Source organism: Plecotus auritus, assembly GCF_963455305.1.
Source record: "Plecotus auritus genome assembly, chromosome: 6".
NCBI lineage: Eukaryota > Metazoa > Chordata > Mammalia > Chiroptera > Vespertilionidae > Plecotus > Plecotus auritus.
Window position 1 is genome coordinate 140,487,055 of NC_137773.1, and position 26,760 is coordinate 140,513,814.

General features: G+C 46.9%; 1 protein-coding gene across 3 annotated transcripts; it reads left to right on the plus strand.

Annotated features, from left to right (window-relative positions):
- Positions 1–1,245: 1,245 nt before the first annotated feature.
- TTLL3 (tubulin tyrosine ligase like 3) lies at positions 1,246–25,805 on the plus strand. 3 transcript variants are annotated; one of them, XM_080675154.1, is made up of 15 exons: positions 1,246–1,643; positions 1,849–1,940; positions 4,203–4,371; positions 4,516–4,610; positions 5,692–5,820; positions 6,536–6,650; positions 7,624–7,722; positions 8,949–9,144; positions 12,642–12,790; positions 16,845–17,088; positions 17,873–18,308; positions 22,929–23,364; positions 24,043–24,269; positions 24,458–24,622; positions 25,401–25,805. In XM_080675154.1, the coding sequence occupies exons 1-15, from the start codon at positions 1,271–1,273 to the stop codon at positions 25,692–25,694; spliced, it is 3,219 nt and encodes a 1,072-aa protein (XP_080531280.1). In that variant the 5' UTR covers positions 1,246–1,270; the 3' UTR covers positions 25,695–25,805. The 3 variants fall into 3 exon arrangements, with proteins under 3 accessions (XP_080531280.1, XP_080531279.1, XP_080531278.1); XM_080675153.1 differs by lacking the exon at positions 25,401–25,805 and having other exon boundaries at positions 8,952–9,144; positions 22,929–24,772; XM_080675152.1 differs by lacking the exon at positions 25,401–25,805 and having other exon boundaries at positions 1,248–1,643; positions 4,206–4,371; positions 22,929–24,772.
- The last annotated feature ends 955 nt before the right edge of the window (positions 25,806–26,760 follow it).

The window sequence follows — 26,760 nt, forward strand, 5'->3', positions numbered from 1 at the left end:
AGTGTTTGTGTTTAAGAGTGGGGCCTTGGGAGTCATATCTGGGTTCCAGTGCTGGCTCTGTGTGATGAGGCAAATTATGTAACATCTTGGAGTCTTATTTATCTCACCTGTGACTTGAGGATACTACTTTGCCACCACCTCCAAAAAGGTTGCTTAGTCTTGAGTGCTGTGCATAAATTCAGTTACATTTTTTTCTGCAGTTGACAACGATGATCTGTGTTTGTATTTCCAAGTTATTGTGGGGTCGGGGGAGGGAGAAGTGTGTTCTGTGCTTGATCATTGTTTCCTGCATATAAGATCTTTCAAATCTATCCCCAAGGACCTGCTCCTAGCCCCATCTGTCAGGCCCTGCAGATGCAACCCCACCTCACCAGGCTCCAGCCACATTGGCTGCCTTTTAGTTCCCCAGAAAGGTTCTTACCCTCCTTAGGGCTGATGCTGAGACTTGCCTCTCCTGGGAATACTATTTCTCCCCTCCTCCCTGGCCAACTCCTGACCTTTGCATTCTGTAAAGCTTTGGCTTCAATGTCATCTCTTCAGAGAACATCCTTGACTGCCTTACCCAAAATATGCCACTTTCCTGGCTTTAGTTCACTGCCCTTACCATACTTACAACTCTTATATACCTTTGTTGCTTACTTTTTGTTTCTCCACTGGGCTCTAAACTCCATGAGGTCAGGGATCACCTAGAGGCTAGGTCGGATTCTGCACCTGTGTCCTAGCCCCGTGGTCGGCAAACTGCGGCTCGCGAGCCACATGCGGCTCTTTGGCCCCTTGAGTGTGGCTCTTCCACAAAATACCACGGCCTGGGAGAGTCTATTTTGAAGAAGTGGCGTTAGAAGAAGTTTAAGTTTAAAAAATTTGGCTCTCAAAAGAAATTTCAATCGTACTGTTGATATTTGGCTCTGTTGACTAATGAGTTTGGGGACCACTGTCCTAGCCCATTGCCTAGCACGTGGTCCTCTATAAATACTGTGGTATGACTGGAGCCCCAGGAAGTGCTCAATGAGAAACCATGGCACAGATAGTAATTGGCAACCTGGTGCTGTGCGCTTCCACCATCAGTGCTCTGCTCATCAAGGGTGTGGAACAGGTGAAACTCAAGAGTTCACCTGCTGGAACCAGCCAACCGCGCCTGATTGTGGCAAGCAATGGTTTCCAAGGCGACAATAAACAGAGGGCGGAGCCTCGGAACCTAGGGGCCTGCTCCGCAATCCCGCGAGAGGCAGCAGTGCGGGCGCAGGGAGGGCGTGGGAGCGCTGTAAGGCGCATGCAGGGTCCCCGCGCGGCGCTGATCCTGAGCGCGGGGGAGCTGAGGGTCAGACACCCGTGCTCCACCACCTGGTACCGCCTGGAGGGCGGCCAGGTATGCAACTGGCCGCAGCAGCCGCCTGGGCCACGCACTAGTTACCCCGTCCCGTGGCCCTGGGCACGCCGCTCGGAGTTTCGGCCTCCAAAGACGCTGCCATGGCCCAGACCCGCCTCCGCCTGGTCCAACGGGGCTCGTGCTGGTGGCAAAAGCCTGGCCCGCAGTCGCGCCATCCAGTCGCTCGCCCATGGCACTCACGCCCAGGGCACCGCAGATCTACGCCCCCTCGGGCGCCCGCACACCCCGGCCCTTGATGATGCCCCGCTGCAGGACGGTGAGGCCTATTGGGGTCAGCCCATCCTGGCCCGAGATAGTAGTGACGAGGAAGAGAAGACTGGGTAGAGGGAATGGGGGTCGGGAGAAGAGCGATAGAGGGTTGGCATCCAGATGAAGGGTAGAGAAAGAGAAGGAGCAGGAGCATGGGCATTGGTGGCCAGGAGAGATGCTTGGCTGAGCCCCCACTACTCATCTTTCCACAGGTTCCCTGGTCCTCTGGCCAGGATTGTCCAAGGAGTCTCCACACATGGGCCGGCTCAGAAATGCCAAGATCCATGTGGAGAGAGCTGTCAAGGTCAGAGGGGGCTAGGGAAGGAGGGGCGGTTCTAGAATGGCACCATCTGCCTCCCTGAACTAATTTATTCCATCCTTAAAAAACAAACTCCTTGATTCCACACCCATCTTCAAATACCTCCCTATTTTTTATAAAAGTTTATCTTTATTGTTGAAAGTATTACAGATGCCCTCTTTGTCCCCCCCTTGACCCCTTCTAGCCCGCACCTGCAAATACCTCCCTATTAAAATTTTTTAAATGTATTTTTATTGATTTCGGAGAGAAAGGGAGAGAGAGAAAGAAACATTAATGATGAGAGAATAATTGATTGGCTGCCTCCTGCACGCCTCCTGGGGATGGAGCCCACGACACAGGCATGTGCTCTTGACCTGAATCAAACCCAGGACCCTTCATTCCACAGTCGGACATTCTATCCACTGAGCCAAACCAGCTAGGGCCCTCCCTATTTTTTATACCCCTTCATTTAGCAGACTTGTGTACTTTACCCAGGATTCGTCGCTCAAGTCCTACCTCTCTGTTTCTGTACCCTTTTCCACTTCCTTCGGAGAACCTAGTCAAAGTCACTAGGGAAGTCCCAGGAGCAGCCCTTTTCTGTCCCAATCTTGGTTGGGCACCCTGTGTCATTCTGCACCGCTGCCCCACACACCCTTTCCTCTTGGCTCTCTGCTCACACCTAGGTTTTCCTTTCTCCTTCCCTGGCTGCTGCTTTGAAGGTGACTGGGACTTTAGTGGTTCCCTGGACCCCTCCCCACACCTGTTTCCTTGGCTGTGAGTCCAGACAGGGTGCTGTGCCCCCTGCATGCCCTTTCCTGTCCAGCCTATGCTCTACCTGTACACCGGCCGCTTACTTGACATCTCCATCCAGAGAACTTACTATCATTTCCATATCCCAAACCATACTCTTGATACCCAGTCATCATTAGTCTCTGGTCTTCCCCATCTCCTAGTTGCTCAAGCCAGAAATCTGATATTTCTGTTCACTCACCCACACATCTACTCCCATCAGCAAAACCAGTCATCTGTATTTCCAGAACAAATCCCAATTCTATTACCTTCTTTTCTCCATTGTAGCCACCCTCATTCTAGTTATCGTGATTTCTTTCCTACACAAACCACAACAGCCTTCTAACTGGCCTCCCTACTTCCACCCTTGTCTCCTCCATCTGGTCTCCAGACAGCAGCTAGCCAAACTTTTAAAGCTTCCAGTCACAGCACTCCCTCACTTAGCCTTTAGTGCTTTACACTACTGTTGATATAAAATTCAAGACCATTTCCAAGGCCTGCAGGAGCTCTCCCCTCATTTCCACTAACCCTGGCCCCCTTCCAATCCCTTTAGACCTTCCTCCAGCCTCAAGACCTTTGCATATGCTTTTTCCTTTGTCCGAACTGCCATTTGTCCAGCTCTTAATTCATGGCTCCTTCTCCATATCCCCTGACTATGTATTTCTAGTTTCTCTGGATCCCCATTAAGTATCCAGTTTTTGGAGTCAGCCAGCCTGGATTTAAATCCCTGCTTTTTCACTTTATTACTGTGTGGCCAAGCTATTCAACCTCTCTATGCCTCTGTTTCATAATCAGTTAAATGGGGATAATAGCATCTGTTAAAAATACATGTTATTGTTAGTAATATATATATATATATATATTTATACTAGAGGCCTGGTGCATGAAATTCATGCACAGGGCGTGGGGAGGGTCCCCTCACCCCAGCCTGCACCCTCTCACAATCCTGGACCACTGGCTCCTAACTGCTCACCTGCCTTCCTGCCTGATCTCCCCTAACTGTCCCCCTGCCAGCCTGATCACCTGTAACCTCCTCTGCCTACTGGCCTGATCGCAACTCACTGCCCCCATGCTGGCCTGGTTGCCCCCAATTGCCCCCCCTGCCAGCCTGATTGTCCCCAACTGCCCCCCCCCGCTGGCCTGGTTGCCCCCCGCAGCCTGCTGTTCGGTCATTTGGTCGTTCCTCACTAACCCCCCTGCCAGCCTGGCCGCCCCACGCAGCCTGTTCGGTCATCCGTTGGGTTGCGACAGTTGCTTAGGCTTTTATATATATGCTTAGCACATATAGGTGTTCAATAAATATCAACTATTATAATTTTGTAGTCAAAATTATGCCAGCTTCTGATACAACCATATTTATATATCTACTTGTTTATAATCTGTCTCTTCTACTAGAATAATAAAATTCTGGTTCACCATTCCCTATGTCTGGCACATAGACAGTACTTACTGAGCAAGAATCCTTCTCTCACCTTACAGCAGAAGAAGATCTTTATGATCCAAGGCCACTACCCGGTGATCCGGTGCCTCTTGCGCCGCAGGGGCTGGGTGGAGAAGAAGATGGTCCATTCGTCGGGCACCACCCTACTGTCACCCCAGAAGCATCTGAATAGCTCAGTAATGGGTGATAGCGACACCACTGAGGATGGTGAGCAGTTCCCTCCATTTCCACAAGCTGCCTCTCTCGAGTGGCTTTCCTTTGGTTTCCACTGTCCCAGGGTTGAGACTTTGGCATGGGCCTATGGGGCAGGGACAGGGCCTCACCAGGCCTGGGCTCTCTTTGCATTTGCAGATGATCAAGATGAGGACGAGGAGTTTCAGCAACCACAACTCTTCAACGATGATGTACTGGAATTGGATGACCTAGATGGTACACATGCTGTGATGGTGAGGGCCTAAGGGGCTGGCAGGGGTCTGCTTAGTTGGAGGGAGAGCATTAGAGTCCAGCTGGATGACCCCAGACAAGTCCTTTCCTTCTCTGAGCCTCAGTTTCCCCATATGCAATAAAACCTAATTGCTTCTCTAAAGCTTGAATGGGCCAGCAGAGTGGCAAGGGACACAGTGGTGCTCAGACAAGGCTAGTCTGGGATCAGAACTCGGCTAGATTGTATCAGAAGCTGGCACAAATTCCATGTCTAGGAATTCCCCCTTCCAAATAAAAACCACATAATTCATCTCCTTCTTCTGCCCTTGGCAAGCGAAGGCTGGAAGGAAGGGCTTAAAAAGCTTGGAAAGAGGCTGATATGATGGTGTGGAGGATTTGTGTGTGGAGGTGAGGACACTCGGCTTCGAGTCTTTCCACCACCACTTACTAAGTTGAACTATACCAAATTGCCATTTTTGTATGTCAGGAAAGATTGAGTATTCTCAGTTTCATATGGCTCAACCTTGGCAGCCCTTGGACAAGTCACTTACCCTTCCTGTGCCTCAGTTTCCTCGTTTGTGAAATGGGGACCACAGTAACATCTGCCTCATAGGGGTTTGGTGAGGATTAAATGAGATGACATGGAAAGTACTGAGAACATGGTCTAGCATGTGGTCTTACTGCTTATTAATAATCCTACCTCCCAGAGTTGTAGGAAAGATAGAGAGATGTAGAGCCTTTGTCACATGCTATGTGCCCATCAGCTTAGAGTCGCTGTCCTGTCTCTGAGCAATCACTGGCCGCCCCACGCAGTGATGGCCATGGGCCAGAACAAGGCCTGGTATTCAGCTGTATGGCTTAGTCACTGCCTAGCAGAGGTGCTTGGCCACAGAATTTGCAAGCCTGTCTGCTCCCTGTTCACCAAGTATGTGCCTTGGAGGAAGAGCTGTTCTTTTTTTATTTTACACAAAGATGGTATGTGGGCTAGAGGCCACCTTGGAAGTATCTTCTCTTTCCATTCACTCACCCTGCTCAGCAGGGCAGGAAGAAGCCTCCTCCAGCCTTGTGCTGCCCACACCAGCCTCCCATGTCTCTTCTCCCCAGTCCCGCATGGTTCGGAATGAGATCCCCTACTTCATCTGGACCACTCGGCGGGATGTGCTGGACTGTCGCTTCCTCTCCAAGGATCAAATGATAAACCACTATGCCCGGGCTGGCTCATTTACCACAAAGGTGGGCTCCCCAGGACAGCAGGCATTACAGTTTCCACCCCCCAGCCCTTGGGCTAGCACCCCAGTTCCCTGCTCTCCTTGTCAGTAAGAGAGACTTCTCAGGAGGAGTTTGGTATATAATTCAGTGGGATTTGGAGTTGGAGTCCTGAGTTCAAATCCAACCCCTGCAGCATGTCTGGCACATGTAGACATTGACTAAAATAGGATTTAAATGGGATCTAGAGCCAGAACAAACACTAGTCCAATGACTGAGCAAGAGGGCCCTTATCTCCTAAGCAGAGGATATCTGGCTGATGAATCTATTCTATCTTACCTGGGTTTATTAACAAGTGACTTCACCTCTCTGAGCTTCAGTTTCCTCATCTTTAAATGAGAATACCAGTAAAACTAGCTTCTAGGATTGTGGCAAGAATGAAGTCTTTATAATTGGGACCTGTTAGTGTATTTTTTGGTGTGGATTGGGAAGGATTCCTAGAGAAAGCAGTCATTAAGAATGTGAAAGGGTGGGAAAGAGGGATGTGGGGCATTCTCGGCAGAGGGACTGTGTGGGCAAATATATGGAGATATGAGCGAATCAGGTCTAGCAAGTGGGCAGAGGCTCTGAGAATATCCAGGTAGAGTCTGCCTGAACTGTCTGGGCATGTGCCGAGGATGGGAGCCCCTGTGAGGTTCTCTGGGCAAGTCCCACCCTGCCCCCTCATCAGCTAATTCCATAGGTGGGTCTATGTCTCAATCTCCGGAATTTGCCATGGTTTGATGAGGCCGATGCTGACTCCTTCTTCCCACGCTGCTACCACCTGGGGGCGGAGGAAGACAAAAAGGCCTTCATAGGTAAGGAGATGCCCAGCCCTGTGCCTGGACCCGTCCAGCTGAAGGATGAAGGCTAAAGCCCTGGCTGGTGTTGGAGAACAAAGGGCTTCTCTCTTCATTCTCTTGTCCACCCCAACAGAATTCCTTCTCCATCCCTAATCCTTATCTTTCCCTGTGTGCCTCCCTTAATGAGCCTCCTAGCTTGGTAAGCCCAGACCTTCAGAAGATCTTAGTTAGCTTAGCTTATATTCTAGAGCAGGTTCTAAAGGTTGATTGATGGGCTGAGTTTGGGTTCCAGGCCTGTGTCAAATTCCACTGGCTAGATTGGGTTCTTAATCCAGAAAAGACTTTGGACTTCTAAGGCAGAATAGTTTCCAACTCCAGAACATGTTCTAAATTCAGGTCAGAGTAGATGGTAGGTTTAAGTTAGTCTCCAGGCCAAAGTTTGGTTCTCAGACTAGAATAAGTGTCAAGAGTCTATCAGGAACAGAAGAGAAAAATTAGACAACAGGTCTGGATGAGATTCTTTTTTTTTTTTGGGGGGGGGAAGATTCTTTATATATCTATATATCTATATTATTGATTTCAGAGAGGAAGGGGGAGAGAGAGATAGATAGATAGAAATATCAATGATGAGAGAGAATCATTGATCAACTGCATCCTGCATGCCCCATATGGGGGATCGAGCTTGCAACCCTGGCATATGCCCTGACCGGAATCAAACTATGACCCCCTGGTTCATAGGTCGATGCTCAACCACTGAGCCATGCCGACTGGGCATAGGTAAGATTCTTAAGGCAGAATATGGGCCAAATCAGGTCAGATTCTGGTTCTGGTTCTATAGTTGAAATAGGAGCCAGGTTCTAACCCAGGTTCTAGAGTCAGAAGGTAGTCAGGTTCTGGATCCAAAATGGGGCAGGTCATGATCAGGTTCCAGAACCAGAACAGGCCTGGAGCCTAGGGCTGAGCAGAGTATCTCCTGCCCTGGGAGCAGAGGACTTCTGGTTGACAGCTGCCCGCAACGTTCTCAAGCTGGTGGTAAAGTCCGAATGGAAGTCATATTCTATCCAGGCAAAAGAGGAAGAGGCCCCAGGTAAATACTGTGTGATTCCCTCTCCTCCCTCAACCATTTATCCTCCCACACACCTACCCATCAATTCATTATTCATCCACACATTATCTATATAAATTACCTATATTATCCACATCCATCTGCCCATCCACTACCCTTTCCCACCATCCATCCATCCATCCATCTACTCATCTATCTACCTGCTCACCCACACACCCACCGATCTCACATTCACCCACCCATGCAGCCATTCATCCATCTGTCCCCACACTATTGATCTACTCATTCAACTACCTTCTCAGCAACACATTTCCTATCCATCTCTCCACTCCTCCACCTTCCTACCTGTTCTTCCACAGATCCATCTGCCCATCTATCCACCTGCTTTTCCATCCTCCTATCCACCACCTGTCTGTCCTCCAGTCCATCACTCATCCATTCTTCTGTCCCAACCCATACCCACCTCTCTTCCTATCCATTTGTTAATTGATCCACTGCCTCATTCAGCCCTCCCATGGGCCTGGCATATGGCCAGCTCTCTAGCAATGACAGACTAAGAGGACAGACTGAGTGCTGTCTTGGGACAGGATCTCTGTGGAGAAGTAAGCAGTGAAACTGTCTAGTTTTTTCATGTGGTCTGAGGACCCCTAGTGCCTTGTGGAGGGGGACATAGAGGATGCCACATTCCATGTTGGCTCAACCTATTACTTGCCTTTCTCTTTCTGGACTTAGCTCCTATCCTATACTGTAATCCAGGACCTATCAGCCAAGGATTCAGGGACATAAGAGGCAGGTCTACTGGGAGGTGGGAAATCCCTGTCTCTTCCAGAGGGAGGCCTTCCCATTGCAGTTCCCTAGGTGTGACAGGTGCAAAGAAGACTATTGTATGCTAGGATCAGGGGCACAAGGGCCACATGTGTGTCAGAGGTCCCACAAGCAGAGAGATTGCATGTGTTTGGAGCTATAGGTGCTGAGAGGCCCTGGGGACTGTTAGGGTGGATTCTCAAGTGAGTGACAGGTCCTGGGACAGTGGGGAACTAGGGTGAGCACTAAGGTCTTGGGTGAATTTAGAATAAAGCCTCAGGTAAGTGGCAGGTCCCAGGGCAGTAAGAGATGTAGGTGTGTGCTGGGCCTCAGGTGTATTTAGGATGAGTCCTCAGGTAAGTGACAGGCATTGGGGCCGTGGGTGCCATGGCATGTGTCAAGTTACCTATCAGAGAGTGACAGGTCCCTCCCTACCTCTGCAGCAGACGAGCAGCCCAAGAAACTGGAGAAAAAGCCAGTGATGCTGACTCCAGAGTTTGTGGATGAGGCTCTATGCGCCTGCGAGGAGCACCTTAACAACCTGGCCCACCTGGACATTGACCGGGACCTAGAGGCCCCACTGTCCCTCAGCCCTGAGGGCTGGTCCCTCTTCCTACAGCGCTACTACCAAGTGGTCCAGTGAGTACCTCTGCACCAGGGCGTGGGACATGGCCAGGTGCCCCTTGCTGTAGGGGGCCTCCATGTTCTAAGCTAATGCTCAGTCAGAGACAAACCCTCTCTTTGTAGTATAGCCCTGCACCTCCTCCCTAAGCCTCTCCCTTTTGTTCCCCCTGTACTTTCCTGCTCAAGAACTCTTAAAGGGCTCCCACTACCTCCATGATGGGGTACAAAGCATTCTTCCTGGATCTTGGCATAGCATAGCCACAAAGATCGTGGCCTGTGCTATCAGGTCAACCTCAATTCAAGTCCTAGCTTTGTAACTTTCAAGCTCTGTGACCTTGGGAATGTCACTAATCTTTTTGAGCTTTTTCTCAAATACAAAATAATTAAGATAATATCTTCCTCAAAGGTAGGATTCAACAGGATAATTTGTATCATGTGCTCAGCATAGACTCAGTATTCACTCACAAAATAAGAATCTATTTAGTCATTTAGATTTTATCCTAGAGACCAGTGTTTCTGAAAGTGTGTTACATAGGATGCTAATTCTATAGAATGTAAATTTATTTTGTTGGGAGGGGGAGAAGGGAGGGCTTTTGTGGTCAATCATACTGGTATTTGGAAAACATTGGGTTAAACAAAGTTAATTTAAACAGGTTTCCTTGGTGTAGGGCCTTTCAGAATATATTGGTGGTATATACCTCAGAGACAGAGAGAGAGAGAGAGAGAGAGAGAGAGAGAGAGAGAGAGAGAGAGAGTATGCAATACAGCAGGTCCTCAAATAACTTTGTTTTGTTATAATGATGATGAGATGCTATAGAACTTAACTTTATATTAATTAGCCTATGGTAAAATTGGTTTTGTTATATGTCGTTTCACTTAATTGCAGAATTTATTGACAATGTTAAGGGCTTACTGTATATTCTGTACTTATATGACCCTAGTGGCGTCTCCCCCCCCCCCCCCCAACCAAGCATCCTGAGGGGTTGTTTTTTCAGAACCCACTTTGGGAAAGAGTTCTTTTTATAGTTGTTGTTGTTAATCCTTACCCAAGGATATTTTTTCCATTGATTTTTCCCCTTTTTTTCTTTTTTTTTTTTAGAGAGAGTGGAAGGGAGGGAAGGAGGGGAAGAGAGAGAGACATCGATTGGTTGCCTTCTGCACCTGCCCGAGTGGGGCCGGGGATCAAACCTGCAACCCAGGTGTGTGCCCTTGACCAGGAATCAATCCCGAGACCCTTCAGTGTTCGGGCCGATGCTCTAACCATTGAGCCACTGGCCAGGGTGGAAAAGGGTTCTTGAGCAGAGGAAAGGAGTGTCGAGATGAGACTGGAGCTGTTGTAGGGAGATTCCATTCAGTAGAGGAGTGCAGGAGAGACAGGAGGGAGAAGTGCCTGAGGGCAGGAGAACACTCAGCTTGTGTGCCAAGTATTGTACCAGGCTCCAGAAATGACACATAGTCCCTTCCCTCAAGGAACACAAACTCAAATGGGAGAGATGAGGGCCTCAGCTGGGGTGGGGCTAATAGAAAAGGATGATTTGATAGAGGAGACTGAAGAACTAATAAATGAACTTTGAATAAGTGACATACTGAGCAAACCCATATCATTGATAAATAATTCATTTGTATCTTCTTTAAATGTCAGAAAATGAAATTGACCCTATACTTTCATCTTAGCTACCAGAACATGTAAAGTCACCCTTCTTAAACTAAGAATTATTGAGACTGCGTTAGAACATTATGTGAAAATAATTTGAGTCTTATTTATTTTCGGGTATAGGACAAGTTCTAAGAGGACTGAAGGAACCTCTCAAAAGTCAGAATTTCATGAAATATTGCATCATACAACATAGTGTTGAGTTGTTCAGTACAGATAGTTAGCATTCATTAATTCATTCAATATTAACTGTTATGTTTCTCAACTCGCCCCTTCCCCCATACTCTTTTCAATCTTCCCCCAGTCCCCTTTTCCTCTAGTAATCACCATGCTGTTGTCTTTGTTTCTTAACTTTTAAAACAAATCCATGACTCAGCAGCCAGTCTTTTATTAAGGTTGACTTTCCACAAACACACTGGTTGTTTTTCTTTTTGCTAAATATAAAATCATATTGTCATGTTGAACATACTTTTTCAAATTACACGTGCCCCTGCCATTCTCATGAGACAGTTTTCTGGGCCAAATCACAGATTTACTGTGAGATGGCCCATGGAAAAGTTTTCAGTAGACCTTCTAGAAACGGAGGGGTCAGGACTTAGATGTGACTAAGAGGCCCTGCTATGCCCTTTCCATCTGGCTGTCCCTGTCCCTGGCACTGCCCCCGTGGTTGCTGCTGCCTCCCTATTGAAAGATAAGATCTCCATGGCTGGAGACATGCAAGAGGCCAAGGTGTTAAAGGAGTCTTCCTCCTACTCAGAAGAGAAGAAATGGGAGAGTTTGGGCCAGGCAGCCATCTGGGGTATTTTGAGACTTGGTTTATTTCAGGACATTTTGTGTCCTGTAGGGCAGCGTTCGCCAACCTTTCAGACTCACGGACCACCAGTGGTCTGCGGACCACCAGTTAGCGACTGCTGCTGTAGGGAACAGGGTCTCTCTTTGTCCATGAACCCCAATCTGTGCAGACCAGTTACAGAGGCAAGCTCCTGCCAAAGTACTTGCTTATCCAACCATTCATTCATTTAGCAAACTTAGGAAGTGCTGGTATACTGCTTGGAGATGGGAACGCAACAGAGAATAACAGCTACACAAATGTTCCTGCTCTTATGGAGCTTACATTCCATTGAGGGGAGACAGATGTAACCAATAAGTATAGATGTCAGGTGGTAGGTGATAGGAAGAGAAGAGAAATAGAGCAAGGAGATGTGTGATACAGATGTGCTTGAAAAGAATTAGGCTAGGAAGGGATTCACCTATCAACCAGTGTTAGGTCCAGATTAGAAGGGGAATGAACCCTCAAAAGCACCTGTGATGGAGGAACCAGGCAGGATGGTGTTTGTGTCCTGGCTCAGCCACTAAATTCAATTTGTGACCTTGGGCAAGTCTCTTAACTCTCCAGGCTTCAGTTTACACTGCTCTAAAATGGGGCCAGTGAATACCTTTCTGGCAAGGCCACAGAGAGGATTAGTGATAATGTATGTAAAGCTCTTCGCCACAAAGCCTGGCGCATAGTGGCCCCTCACCATTAAATGCCGTATGATTAAATTCTGCCAAAGGCAACTTTAATGTAATAGAAAGGGAGGTGGCAGAAAATGGAGTTTTTGGAGTGGGTGTGGACTGTAGTAAGTGGTGCCTTTTCCCATTCCAGCAATCTGGGATGATGCCCTGGGTAGATAAGAATTTGGGGTCAGCTTGAGGGTGGGTGTGGAGGTTTGGAAGAGACCTATCTGGATCTTTAGGGAGGGAAAGGCACGACCAAGGCTGGTAGGACCATGGCCAGGGGAGCTTGTGTCTCCCTTTGCCTTGTCCACCAGGCTGCCCCTGGCCCAGCCCTGCCCAAGACCCATTATCTCCCTAACAGCGAGGGAGCAGAACTCAGGCACCTGAACGCTCAGGTCCAGCGCTGTGAGGACATCCTGCAGCAGTTGCGGGCCTTGGTGCCACAGATGGACATGGAAGGAGATCGCAACATCTGGATTGTGAAGCCAGGAGCCAAGTCCCGTGGCCGAGGTGGGTGTCAGCCCCTGCTTCCTGCACCAGCACCCTACAGCCTACCTCACCATCTAGAGCAGCGGTCGCCAACCTTTCGGACCTCATGGACCACCAGTGGTCCACGGACCACCGGTTGGCAACTGCTGATCTAGAAGCCAGGCTGTCAATAGTGCAGACTCTATTGGAGTCAAGCTGCCTATATTTGAATCCCAGCTCTGCTATCAGTATGCTGTGTGACCTTGAGCAAGTTATATCACCTCTCTGAACCTCAGTTCCCTCATCTATGAGAGATGATAAGACTTCCTATGAGGCAAAAATTACAAGACAGTGCATCTAAAGCTCAGCATGGTGCTTGGCACAGCATAATCATCCCATAAAGGTTGGTTGCTGTGACGATGCAGCTTCTCTCCTGCCCTCAGAGTTGGGATGATGCTTTAGGTAGGTCTGGAGTTACTCATGTGCAGATGCTTGTCATCTAAGGGCTCTTGGATTTGACCACCCTTGTAAGGTATATAGCATAGTGGTTAAGGGTATGGATGCTAGGAGCCAGAATGCCTGGGTTCAAACCCAAGCTCTACCTCCTGCTATTTGTAAAGTTTTGGTCAGGTTAGTTAACCTCTCGTGCCTAATTTTCATCATTGGTAAAATGAAGTCAATAATACCTTTCCGAGAGGATTAAATAAGTGTAATATATGTAAAGTACTTAGATCCTGTGCATTTACATAGTAACTGCTATATAAGTGCTATTATTTTTAGCTATTATTCTGGCTGCTCAGCCCACTGTGAATGGAATCTGAACAGGAGAGCCAGCACACTGGGGTTGTGCCTTTGCCCAGCCTTTAAACACTGGTGAAGGACTTCTGAGATGTAGAAAACAGACTTTTGGCAGATCCCTCCAAATAATGCCCATGGATGAATTTGTTCACGTCCAAGTGAAGCTGTTACAGCTCCAAACTGTGGGACACTCTCTTGGGAATGTCACTTCAAAACCAACACTGTGGTCTTTCTTTTTCTACCTTGGAAATAGTTTTGTTGGTTTTTTCTAAGTATGAAAATACATCTTACCTAATAATAGAGAACATGTAAATTGACCGTACCTCCGCTACACCCACAGCCAATCAGAGTGAGTATGCAAATTAACCCAATGAAGATGGAGGTTAATTTACATACATACCTGGGTCCCGGGAACCTCCTCGGCACCCAGGTCACTCCCAGGCACCCAGGTCACTCCCAGCCAGCCATCTGGTGGAGGCTTTAGGCTTGGGAAGGGGCCGAGCCTGCGATTGGAGGGGTGGGGGCCCCCTTCCCAACCTAAAGCCTGGGGCAGAGGCTTTAGGCTTGGGAAGGGGCTGAGCCTGGGGTCAGAGGGAAGGGGAAACAATCAATGGAAACATATCCTCAGGTGAGGATAAAAGAAAAATAAAGAAATGTCATATCCTATGAAAGGCACATCTTGAAAATGCTTAAAGAAAGTTGTCATTTTTTCATGGTTTAGGGACTGGAGTCCGTGTTGATGGAAATACCTTGGCAGCTGCGGTGACTGGCAGCGGCTGCAGCAGCAGGGTGATGGGGCTGGCGCCTTTCCCTGATCAGCCTGGTTGCCTCCCACAAAGGGAGGCCAGACTGCGGCTTAGGTCTGCTCCCAATGGGGAGAGGGCCTAAGCCATCAGTAGGACATCCCCTGAGGGCTCCCAGTATGTGAGAGGGGGCAGGCTGGGCTGAGGGACCCCTCCCCAGTGTATGAATTTTGTGCACCGGGCCCCTAGTGTTATTATATTTAAGAAATTAGACAATACAGAAAAGTAGAAAGACAAAATCAAAAGCCACCCTTGATTACACTGAGATAGCTACTGTTAACCTTTTGGTGTTTTTTTTCTGTACTTCCTCTATGCATTTGGAGAGAGAGATTTATTTTATTTTAAACAAAAACATACTATTCATTTTTCCATATCTTTCAATATGAATTAGTATTACTCATTTATTCTTTGCATATTTCTTCTTAACAGTAGATCTTGGAGATCACCCTATTTCAGAACATCTAAATCTGCCTTTCTTCTAAATTTAGCTTATTGTTATGGATACTTTTAAAAGACACCAACTAGCAAGAATAACACAATGAATCCCCATGTACCTAGCTCCAAATTTAAAAATTCTCTCTCCATTTTTAGAAAAACTCAGTTGAAATGTATATATAACATGCCTCATTGAAAAGGGTTCACATTGTGAGTATACAAGTCAATGAATTATTGCAGTTGAGGAAAGAGCACCCAGATCATAAAATAAAACATTACCTGGTCCTGGCCAGGTAGTTCAGTTGGTTAGAGCGTCGTCCCTATATGCCAAGGTTTTGGGTTCGATTCCCCCGTCAGGGCACATACAAGAATCAGTCAATGAATACATAAATAAGTGGAAAAACAAATTGATGTTTCTCTTTCTTCTGTCCTCCCTCTCTGAAAGAAAGGAAGGAAGAAAGGTAGAAAGGAAGAAAGGAAATATTTGCACCCAAGAGACCACGCCCATAATTCCTCTCAGTCTCTACCTCCCCACAATGGTGATCCCTATTAATCTTTTTTTACACAAGGCATTGTGTTTTGGGGAATCTTGGTTATCAGTCTAACCATTTGAGAAAGGATCTAGCTTAGGAACCAGCCACAAATTATTCTGTGTCATTGGCAGGAGATCAGGCTGTTTGGGGGCCTAACAATGAAGAATGGGATTGATTTGTGAGTGTGTGTATGTGTGTGTGGTTTGCAATGCAATTCTGATATTTATCGGCATTAAAATGATGCCTTATAAGCTAAGATACGTAACTTCACTAGTTATAAAAGAGATACAATTAAAATAAGATACCATTTTCTACCCAGGAGAATGGCAAAAACAAGTGTTAGGTAGGATGCAGGCAAATACAGTGTCGTACACTCTTGCTTGGAGTGCAGATCAGTGTAACCTCTTTGGCAATATAAAATGGAAAAATGCACATACCTTGGAACCAGCAAATCTATGGCTAGGAATTCATTCTACAGGTGACTAATAATAATGGTATGAGTTAACATTTACTGAATGCTCACCATGTGCCAAGCACTATTCTATATCCGTAACATATTTAAATGTAAGAATCCTATGAAACTGAGGCACACATACGAGTAGACTCTCCCACCACCTGGAAGGATACCCATAGGACCTGAAAGCTGCAGTGGCTGCCTCTGGGGAAGGAGATGTATTCTTAATTGTATACCCTTTTGTACTGTCTACTTTGTTTCTCATTTTATATTGTTAATTATATTGAAAAAACTAATCAAAGTCATATATGCACATGGTATGTGTGTGTGTGTGAGTGTGTATGTGTATTTATTTATTTTTTGTTAATCCTCACCCGAGGATATTTTTCCGTTTTTTCTTTTTTTTTTTTTTTTTTAGAGACAGTGGAAGGAAAGGAGGAAGGAGAGAAAGAGAGAGAGAGAGAGAGAGAAACACATCAGTTGGTTGCCTCCCATACTCCCATACATGCCCCCATAGGGGCCGGGCTTTGAACCTGCAACCCCCCTGTGTACAGGCTGATGCTCTAACCATTGAGCAACGTTTTCCAGGGCTGTGCATGGTTTTCCAAAAGCACAGTGTTGTCTGAAATTTTATTCATGTATATATTCCTTTTCATTCAAACAAAACTGACTTTAACAGGTTTTTAGAGATAGAGGAAAGGGAGAGAGAGAAACATCTATGTGAGAGCGAAGCATCAGTTGGCTGCCTTCTGCATGCTCCCTACTCGGTATCGAGCCTGCAACCCGGGCATGTGCCCTGGCTGGGAATCAAACCGGCAACCTTTTGGTGCAAGGGATGACTCCCAACCAACTGAGCCACACCAACCAGGGTGAAACGAATTAATTTTAAAATATTTAAGCCCTTAGAAGATTTTCAACTTTCCCAAAGGCAAAGGGTTCTGATTGAGGCAGGCAGCCTTATACCCACTTGACCCTGTCTTTTCTGTGGGGCTGAGAGCTTATGGTGAGCTCTCTATGGTCTCCAGCTCTTCTCCCAACCAGAGCCTGCCCTGACCACTCCATTTCCCCCTTAGGCATCACGTGCATGGACCACCTGGAAGAGATTCTGAAACTGGTGGACGGCAACCCCATGTTGATGAAGGATGGCAAGTGGGTTGTGCAGAAGTATATCGAGCGGCCCCTGCTCATATTTGGCACCAAGTTTGACCTGAGACAGTGGTTCCTGGTGACCGACTGGAATCCACTTACCGTGTGGTTCTACCACGACAGCTACATCCGCTTTTCCACGCAACCGTTCTCCCTGAAGAACCTGGACAAGTGAGCCCCACCACTTATCTCCCATGAGCCCTCAGTCTAGTTGGGAAGTTGGCAAGAAACAGGCAATTCCAGTGTAATGCTGGGCTCCAAACACAGACTGTGCAGGCGGCAGACCCTCCGTCCGTCCCGCCATCCATCGCACCATCCTTCCACCCATCGATACTTCCTGAGTGTGCACCCTGTGCCGTTCTCTGTTCCAGGCACTTGGGACACAGTGGTGAACAAGACGAGAGCGTAGCTCTCTCTCAAAAGTTCACAGTCTAATGGGAGAAACAGACAAGCAATGAACATAATAAGTAAAATCATCTAATAGGTTAAAAGGTGATATGAAAAATAAAAAGAAATGGAGAAGTCAGGAGAAATTTGAGAGGAACAAAGCAAGTTGCATCATTAAGTTGTGGGGTGAGAGGAAACATCTCACAACTAGTCAGTGGTGAAGATAGGACTTGAGCACATGCCTTAGTGACTACAAGGCCCATACTCTTACCCACCTTCTTATCTCCCAGGCACTGGGAGGGTTAACTGACATTGGCCCAAAGCACTTAATATTGTGTTCTCTATAGTTAGTGCCCTCAGAAGACGTCCTGAGAGATAAAATTGGTTCTGGCCCTAGAAGAATGTTATGGGCCCCAGGCCTTCGTCCTTGTCCTCCCCAGCAGGAACCCATCTCAAGTTGAATGGTCCACATTGGTCCCGGGCTGGGTCCAGGGTTTGCCTGCCCTCCCCAGGTTTGAACGGGAGGGGCCAAGGGGCTCAGACCTCAGCTTTCTGTTCTCTGCCCCAGCTCAGTGCACCTGTGCAACAACTCCATCCAGAAGCACCTGGAGAATTCATGCCATCGGCACCCGCTGCTGCCCTCAAACAACATGTGGTCGAGCCAGAAGTTCCAGGCCTACCTGCAGGACATGGGGGCCCCAAATGCCTGGTCCAGTGTCATCGTGCCTGGCATGAAGGCTGCAGTGATCCATGCTCTGCAGACTTCCCAGGACACGGTGCAGTGTCGGAAGGCTAGCTTTGAGCTTTATGGCGCTGACTTTGTGTTTGGTGAAAACTTCCAGCCCTGGTTGATCGAGATCAATGCCAGCCCCACCATGGCGCCCTCCACATCTGTCACCGCCCAGCTCTGTGCCGGTGTGCAAGCCGACACCCTGCGTGTGGTCATTGACCGGCGGCTGGACCGAAACTGTAACACGGGAGCCTTTGAGCTCATCTATAAGCAGGTGAGGTGTCCAGGCCCAGGCACAACCCCAGGGAATCTTCATCCCTTCCCGATAGCCCCATAGTAAAGCAAAGGACACTGCAAGTGGACAGACCCAGTTCAAGTCCTGGTCTTGCCCAGTGACTTAGTACATCTGCTTCCTCATCTGTAAGATGGAGATGCTACTACCATCTTTTTCATGGGGTTTGGGAGGATGAAATGAGTTAATTTGTATGAGTAATAGTTCTACAGATGCGTATAGCATAGTGTTCCTAAACTTCCCTGGTTTCAAATCTCTGCTCAATAACTACAAGCTCTGTCACTTTGGACAACTTCTTAATCTCTAGGGGGTAAGGGCCTGAGTTTCCACATCTGTAAAGCACGAATGAAAACAGTACCTACCTCATAAGGTTGTGAGAATTAAATGAGTTAAAAGCACATTAGAATAGTGCCTGGCACATAGTAAATGCTACAGAGGTTTTAGCTATTGTTATTACCTAATAACGTTGTTAGGCATTTCATTATAAATGGCATCACCTGTAAAATGCCTGGATGTGTAGAGTTAGTGGAAATGGCTGCTGTTGTTATTATAGACACTCCTGCCCAAAAAGGAGAGGCAGAATGGGAAGTACACAGGAATCATTGGTCCATGGAAATTCTGAAATCCAGTCCTAACATATTTCTAGTTTTGCTATTAGGAACCACTGTTACTTCCTAGGAGTTCTCCATGGCTCTTGCTTCCATTCATCGGGATCTCAGTTCAGCCCTGAATCACCCTTCCTTTTCCATGAATATTCTCAATAGTTCCTAGACTGTTACCTGCTCATAAAAATGTGGGGGTACAAAAGCCTCTTTTCATTCTCATTTCATATTGCATCTGTCCCTTCTAGTCCAGGTTGATATTTAAAAGCCTTGTGTGTTTCTTTTTCTTAATTTTTATTTATTGATTTGAGAGAGAGGACAAGAGAGAAACATTAATTTGTTGTTCTACTTATTTATATATTCATGGTTTGATTCTTGTATGTGCCCTGACTGGGGATCAAACTCGGAACCTTAGCTTATCGATGCTCCAACCAACTGAGCTTCCCGACCAGGGCCATGTGTTTCTTACATATCAATTTATAATCTATTACATTACACAAAAGCCATGTCCACAAACATAGCTCTTCTCTATTCTGTGAGACCGCTGTAGCACATCAGCCCTCAAAATTATAGAAGCCCTGCTGTCGCAGACCTCTCTGCTAACTCAAAATGCAACTCCATCACCATGCTGTACGTTACATCCCCAGGACTTACTTATTTTATAACTGGAAATTTAAACCTTTTGACCACATTCACCCATTTCACTCACTCCTCATCCTCTTGCCTCTGGCAAACACTAATCTGCTCTCTGTATCTATGAGTTCAGTTGTTTTGTTTGATTTTAGTTTCAGTTTTTTTAAGGTTCCACATATAACTGAGAATATGTGGTATATGTCTTTCTCTGTCTGACTTATTTTACTGATTACAATGCCCTCATGGTCCATCCATGTTGTCACAAGTGGCAATATTTCCTTCTTTTGGGGGCTGAATAATATGCCATTGTGTGTGTGTATATCATTTTTATTATCCATTTATCTGTCAATGGATGCTTAGCTTGTTTCCATGTCTTGATTTTGTAAATAATGCTGCCATGAACTTGAGGGGTACATATATTTTTTCAAGTTAGCATTTTTTGCCCCCTTTAACTTCTTGATTTTTTTTTTAAGAGAGAGGAAGAGAGTGGTGGAGCGAGAGATAGAAACATCGATGAGAGAGAAAGATCGATCAGCTGCCTCTTGCATGCCCCCCACTGGGGGTTGAACCCGAATTGAACTGGCAACCTCTTGGTGCACAGGATGATGCTCAACCAACTGAGACACACTGGCCGGGCTGGATATTAACTTCTTATCAGATATTTGATTTGCAAATACGGTATCACATTTGGTTGGCCTTTTCATTTTTTTTCTTTTATTGGCCTTTTCATTTTGTTGATGGTTTCCTTTGCTGTGACGTTTTTTAGTTTGATGTAGTCCCACTTGTTTATTTTTGCTTCTGTTGCCTTTGCTTTTAGTATCAAATTCAAAAAATCATAATCAAGACCGATGTCAAGGAGCATAGTACATGTTCTCTTCCAGGAATTTATTCTCCCATCCAAGTACTAACCAGGCCCGACCCTGCTTAGCTTCCGAGATCAGACGAGATCGGGCGCGTTCAGGGTGGTATGGCCGTAGACCAGGAATTTATTCTTATAGGAGTTCTAGGTTTCAGGTCTTACGTTTAAGTCTTTAATCCATTTTGTGTTGGTTTTTGTATATGGTGTAAGATAGGGTTCCGGTTTCATTCTTTTGCATGTGACTGCCCATTTTCCCAAAACCATTTATTGAAGAAACTGTCCTTTCCCCATTTGTATATTCTTGTCATAAATTAATTGTGTGGGGTTAATTCTGGGCTTTCTATTCTGTTCCATTGGTCACTATGTGCCTATTTTTATGGCAATAGCTTACTGTTTTGATTACTATAGCTTTGTAAGAAGTTTGAAATCAGGAAGCCTGATGCCTGCAGCTTTGTTCTTCTTTATCAAGATTTCTTTGGCTAGTTGGGGTCTTCTCTGTTTCCATACAAATTTTAGGATTGGTTTTCCTATTTCTCTGAAAAATGCCATTGGTGTTTTGATATAGGGATTGCATTGAATCTGTGCATTGCTTTGAATATTATGGACACTTTAACAATATTAATTCTTCTACTCCATGAACACAAAATATCTTTCAATTTATTTGTGTCTTCAAATTCAATTAATCAGTTTTTAGTGTACATGTCTTTCACCTTTTGCCTTCTTGGATAAATTTATTGCTAGGTATTTTTATATTCTTTAATCTCTTTTATTTTTTATTTTATTTAAAAATATATATTTTTATTAATTTCAGAGAGGAAGGGAGCGGGAGAGAGAGATAGAAACATCAATGATGAGAGATCATTGACTGGCTGCCTCCTGCACGCCCCCCACTGGGGATCGAGCCCGAAACCCAGGCATGTGCCCTTGACCGGAATTGAACCCTGGACCTTTCAGTCCAGAGGCCAACACTCTATCCACTGAGCCAAACCGGCTAGGGCCTTTAATCTCTTTTAATCTAGAACATCCCCACTGCTCCCCCCTCCCACCCCTCTAGTTGGGATCTTTTGAAGGGACCAGGATATTGTTTTGTAGAACTGTCCCACATTCTGGGTTTATCTGATTGTTTCTTTGGGGTGGTTTTTAACTGTTCATCTGTTATCTGAATGTCCTGTAAAGTAGAAGTTAGGTCAAACAGCTTGATGAGGTTCATATTAGAAGTTGGCAAGACCACCTGAGAGGTGATGCTGGGTACTTCATACAGTGTCACAAGGCACACTGTCAGAGTGTCTTGCGATTAGTGATGCTAAGTCTGACCATGGGGTTAAGGTGGTGGCTACCAGATCTCTCTATTGTAAGCTGTATCTTCCCCTTTGCAATGATCAGTTACTTTGTAAGGTGATACTTTGGTTCTGTGCAAATGACACATTTTCCTGTCATCCTTTTCAACTACTTGTTTTGATATCCAGTTTTAATTCTTGCCTTTTGTATTAGTTACAAAATGGTAAGTTTCTAATTCTCTCTTTCCTTCTACATTTATTAACTGAGATTCCTCTTTCAAGATGAACTTTTCCTCATCTACTAAGCTTTCCGGGAGCTCTGAGACCTGGATTTTGAACAAGCTCCAAATGACCCTGTTTAGATAGATTCTAATCAGGATCCTTTGACGACACAGAAAACACCTCAACCTAGCTCTGGGTTAAAAGAAGAGTTCTTAGCAAGACACAGGGAGCTCTCCTGGAGCCCAGCCAGTATGCTTGGCTTTTCTTTTTTAATAAATGTATTTTTATTAATTTCAGAAAGGGAGAGAGATAGAAACATCAGTGATGAGAGTAATTATTGATTGGCTGCCTACTGCACGCCCCCCTACTGGGGATGGAGCCCGCAACCTGGCCATGGGCCCTGACGGGGAATCAAACTGTGATCTCCTGGTTCATAGATCTCAACCACTGAGCCACACCAGCCGGGCCAGCTTGGCTTTATAGGAACTGAAATTGCACAGAAGCAATTTCTCTGCCTATTTGCTACTTCATCCCCTCCACAGAAGGCCTTATTTAAAGCTCTTAGTTTCTGCTTCCACAAAGCTTGGGTTCAGGCGAGGCTCTGGGCAGGTTTAAACCTCTTATCAGTTTGGGTGTCATAAGTCAAATTCTCTCTGCAGAGAAGCCAGCTCCTTTCAGGAAGCTTTCTGTCAGCAGTGGTCTGTGGAGTAGAGCCATGCATATTCCAGCAGGAGCCAGGGCAGCTTACGAGGGCAAGGAAGTGGAGAAGAGGCATGGCTGAGATTCCCCCAATCCTCTGGTTTACTAATTCCAGGGTCTCGGTGACTCGCTAGGGACCTATTCAGACCCCTTAGAGGACAGAGATAGGCTTCCTGCTTCTCAGCCCAGAAATGTCTCTTGACTAGGTGCCCGAGAAACTAATTCCATCCATCTCTGCCCTGAGTCCTGCTGGGCCTAGGATTCCAGCAGCACTGTCTGAGTAGGCCTTGTCTCCTCTTCTTCCTCACAGCCTGCCGTGGAGGTGCCCCAGTATGTAGGTATCCGGCTCCTCGTCGAGGGTTCCACCATCAAGAAGCCCATGGCGATGTGTCACCGGCGGACAGGAGTCCACACAGCACTCCCTCACCTGCTGACCCAGCGAGGCTCTGGGGAAGGCAAGGACTCGGGGACCCTTAGCCACATGTCAGTACCTAGGAAAGTTCCTGGGGCCAGGAGCCTGGGGCACATCGAGAAACCAGACTCCACTGCCACCACATCCGCTGCTGGGAAGGGGAAGAAAGGCAAGGCAAAAAGTGCTACAGCTCTGGTCCACTCCAGTATCCAGAAGTGGGACCCACCCTGCACAAGGATGGGCTGCATTTTCACCGTGACCTTTGCTAGTGGGGATAGGCAATCCCACACCTTGAACAGATTGCTATTGAGGCCGAAGAACCTCCAGACCCTGGGGAGGACCATTCCCCCCAAACACCCCAGGATCTCAAGGCAATTTCTTCCTGCTCTTCACGGCCCTCCTAACCACCTGAATTTGCCCCCTAACCAGAGCCCCAACAAAGAGCCACCCAGTAACAAGTAAAAGCCACCACTTACAATGTATTTTTAAAAAATATACAACCGAGTGAGTATTGTCCCCTCCAAAAGAGTCACCTTGTGAGGCAATTATTTCAAAGATGCCAGAACTCAATCGCAGGTCGATCTCTCCCCAGCACCCAAGTTTTTCCTGCCACAGTGCTGTGCCTTTGCCTCTGGGGGAAAGGAACAAACATTTGCATAGCACTGAACAGTTTACACTCTGTTGCTACCTAACAGTTTACACTCTGTTGCTACCTAACCAGCTCCTTTAGTCCTCACAACCTAGCGAGGTTGGTGCTATTAACCCATTCTCCAGCCAAGGTATCAGGAAGTTTAAGGAAGTTGCCCGAGGTTGCACAGCTCAGAAGGGGCAGAGATGGGATGCAGACCCAGGTCTGTTGGACTCCAAACCATGGCCTCTGGGAGGGCTCCATCTGCCTTCATCTGCCCCAGCCTTCATCTCCCCCCACCTCCCACCCTACATATACACTTTGAGGGGTAGCTGGTCAGACTTGGGCCCTCCCAGGCCTTCACAGCGCCTCTTGCTCCCACAGCCCCTTACCACTTCCCCAGCCTCCACAACAAGGTGCGGCTGCCTTCTCTCCATGTGCTCCAACCCCAGGGGCGGGTCCTGAGACTGCAGCACAACAAGCTGATGGGCTCTAAGGCCCTGTTGACCACAGGCAAGCCCTTGATGATTCTACCTACAGCCAAGATTTTTATTTCCCTCCCACCTAACCCTGAGCTCAAGCAGGCACCCACCATCCTGAAACCAAGAAAGGTGGGCTCAAACTATGACTCGCTCCCTGGTGGGCAATGCTGAGTGCTGGGGTCAGGGCTTGAGGGCACAGGCAGAGGGCAGCTCCCAGGCTGGCTGGAACCCCAAGGGGAGGGCTTGTTTCCCTCAGAATTTCCTTCCTGGACAAATTCCTGATCATCTCTTCCCCTTCTCCCCTCTTTTGCACCGAGGCTGTTGCTCCCAAGCGCATTCACATTCCTCATCCTGGAGGTGCCTTGCGGCCTCTACCCTTTGAAGTTGGAAATCTTCCTAGCACACGTAGGAGTATCAAGGCCAAAGGCGACTTCAAGGCCAGACTCTGTGACAGACCCAGGACGGAAGCATACCCCATGAAGGTGCTGAACCTTCCGGGTCCCCTGCCTCTAATCAATGCACACCAGGGGTTGGGGGGTATGGGGGATGTGAAACTAGAGAAGAAGCCCTTGCTTCAGGCCTCACTGTCCCTATGCCGGATGCAACACCAAATAAAAAGGAGCAAGTAAAGTATTGTTGGCTTGGCTCCATTTCTGTTGGAGGGTAAGGAGAGGGTAGTGTGGGGCTCTGTACCCCAAGGCCCACAACAAGAGTTAGAGGCCATTAGCAATCCTCCAGGAAGCAAGGCCCAGAATTCCCACATAGTGGCAGACATGGTGCTTCCTGTTCAGGAACTCTCTGAACTTTGGGTGGGGGATAAGCCTTACTTTACAGAAGATGGAACTGAGTCTGAATGAGGAGACATGGCTTTCCCAAGATCATGGGGGCAGTGGGCAGAAGTCTGCCAGAATGGCTGACCACTGGGAGTTCCCCAAGCCCCCAAGACCAAAGGAGGAGCTGGGCTGACATCTAATGTGCACAGATTTACGTGAGACATAGGGGTAAGGGTGGACCTTGCCTGAACCCCAGCCCTTCTCCAGAGATAGTGGGTCCGTCCCTTCCTCACAAGGGGCCAAGGTCACCTAAAAGGAAGATATCCAACAAGCCATGTCCACCTGAAAAGTTAGGTATTTCTTAGTTGTAATGGATTGAATGGTACCTCCCACCTAGAACCTGTTAATGATTTTATTTGGTAAAAGGATCTTTGTAGATGTAATATCTCGTCAAGATCTTGAGATGAGATTACCCTGGATTATCCAGGTGGGCCTTCAATCCAATGATAAGTGTCCTTATGAGTCAGAAGAAAAGGCACAAGCACGAGAAGGTCATGTGAAGATGGCGGCAGAGATCGGTGTGATGCAGCCAGAAGCCAAGGAACGCTTGGAGCCACCAAAAGCTGGAAGAGACCCAGAAGGACTCTCCCACAGAGCCTTCACCGAGAGCACAGCCTTGGCAATGCCTGACATCAAGCTTGTGGCCTCCAGAACCGTGAGAGAAACAATTACTATTGTGTTAAGTCACTTGGGTTGTGGTAATTTGCTATGGCAGCCCTAGGAAACTAATACACTAGGCCAGTAGTCAGCAAACTGCAGCTCGTGAGCCACATGCGGCTCTTTGGCCCCTTGAGTGTGGCTCTTCCACAAAATACCACGTGCGGGCGCGCACATACAGTGCGATTGAAACTTCGTGGCCCATGCGCAGAAGTCGGTTTTCGGCCTGGGCGGGTCTATTTTGAAGAAGTGAGGTTAGAAGAAGTGGGGGTGTCGGTCGCATGTGGCTCGCGAGCCGCCCACTGCACTAGGCAAATGAAAACACATATACTCTGACCCAGAAATTCTGGCATAACAACCAGGAAATGCTTACTATCAGGCTCACAGCAGCATTGTGGTCTAACAGCCAAATGACCTAACTGTCCATCAACAGAATGGTATATTCAAGCACTAGAATTCAAATTCCACACCAAACAACACATTTGCATTTCTCAGTATGGAGTGAGAGCAAATCACAAAAGAACACATACTGCATGATTCCATTTATAGAAATTTGGGAACTAGGCAAAATGAAGTATCTATCACTTAAGGATGCATACGTGTGGTAAAACTTAAAAAAAGACAAGCGAGGAAAGAATTCTGTCAAGGCAGTGGTTCCCACCTATACTGAACCTCTTAGGGAGCTTTTAAGAGAGATCAATGCTAGGGGTCTCCACTCCAGACAGATCAAACCAGTATCTTTGGGGTGTGTAAGCATCATACTGGCTGGGCAAGTCATTGGGACTTTAAAAGCTTCCTGAGGAGGCTACATAGGGGGCGTTCTAATGTGGGTTAGGGTTGAGAATTGCTGCTTTACAAGAGAGGATATTTCTATTTCATGCCCTGAGTAATGGTTATGTAAGTATCACCTTATAATTATTCTTTAAATCAGAGATGTTTTATGCACTCTGTATGTTTAATCTATTTCACAAATTTTTAAAGTAAAAAAACACATCTTTCTTACATGAGGTTCTCTAGAGTAGTCAAATTCATAGAGACGAAGGAGAATTGTGGCTAGCAGGGGCAGGGAGGGGAATGGGGACTTAGTGTTTAATGGGTACAGAGTTTCAGTTCTGCAAAATGAAAAGAGT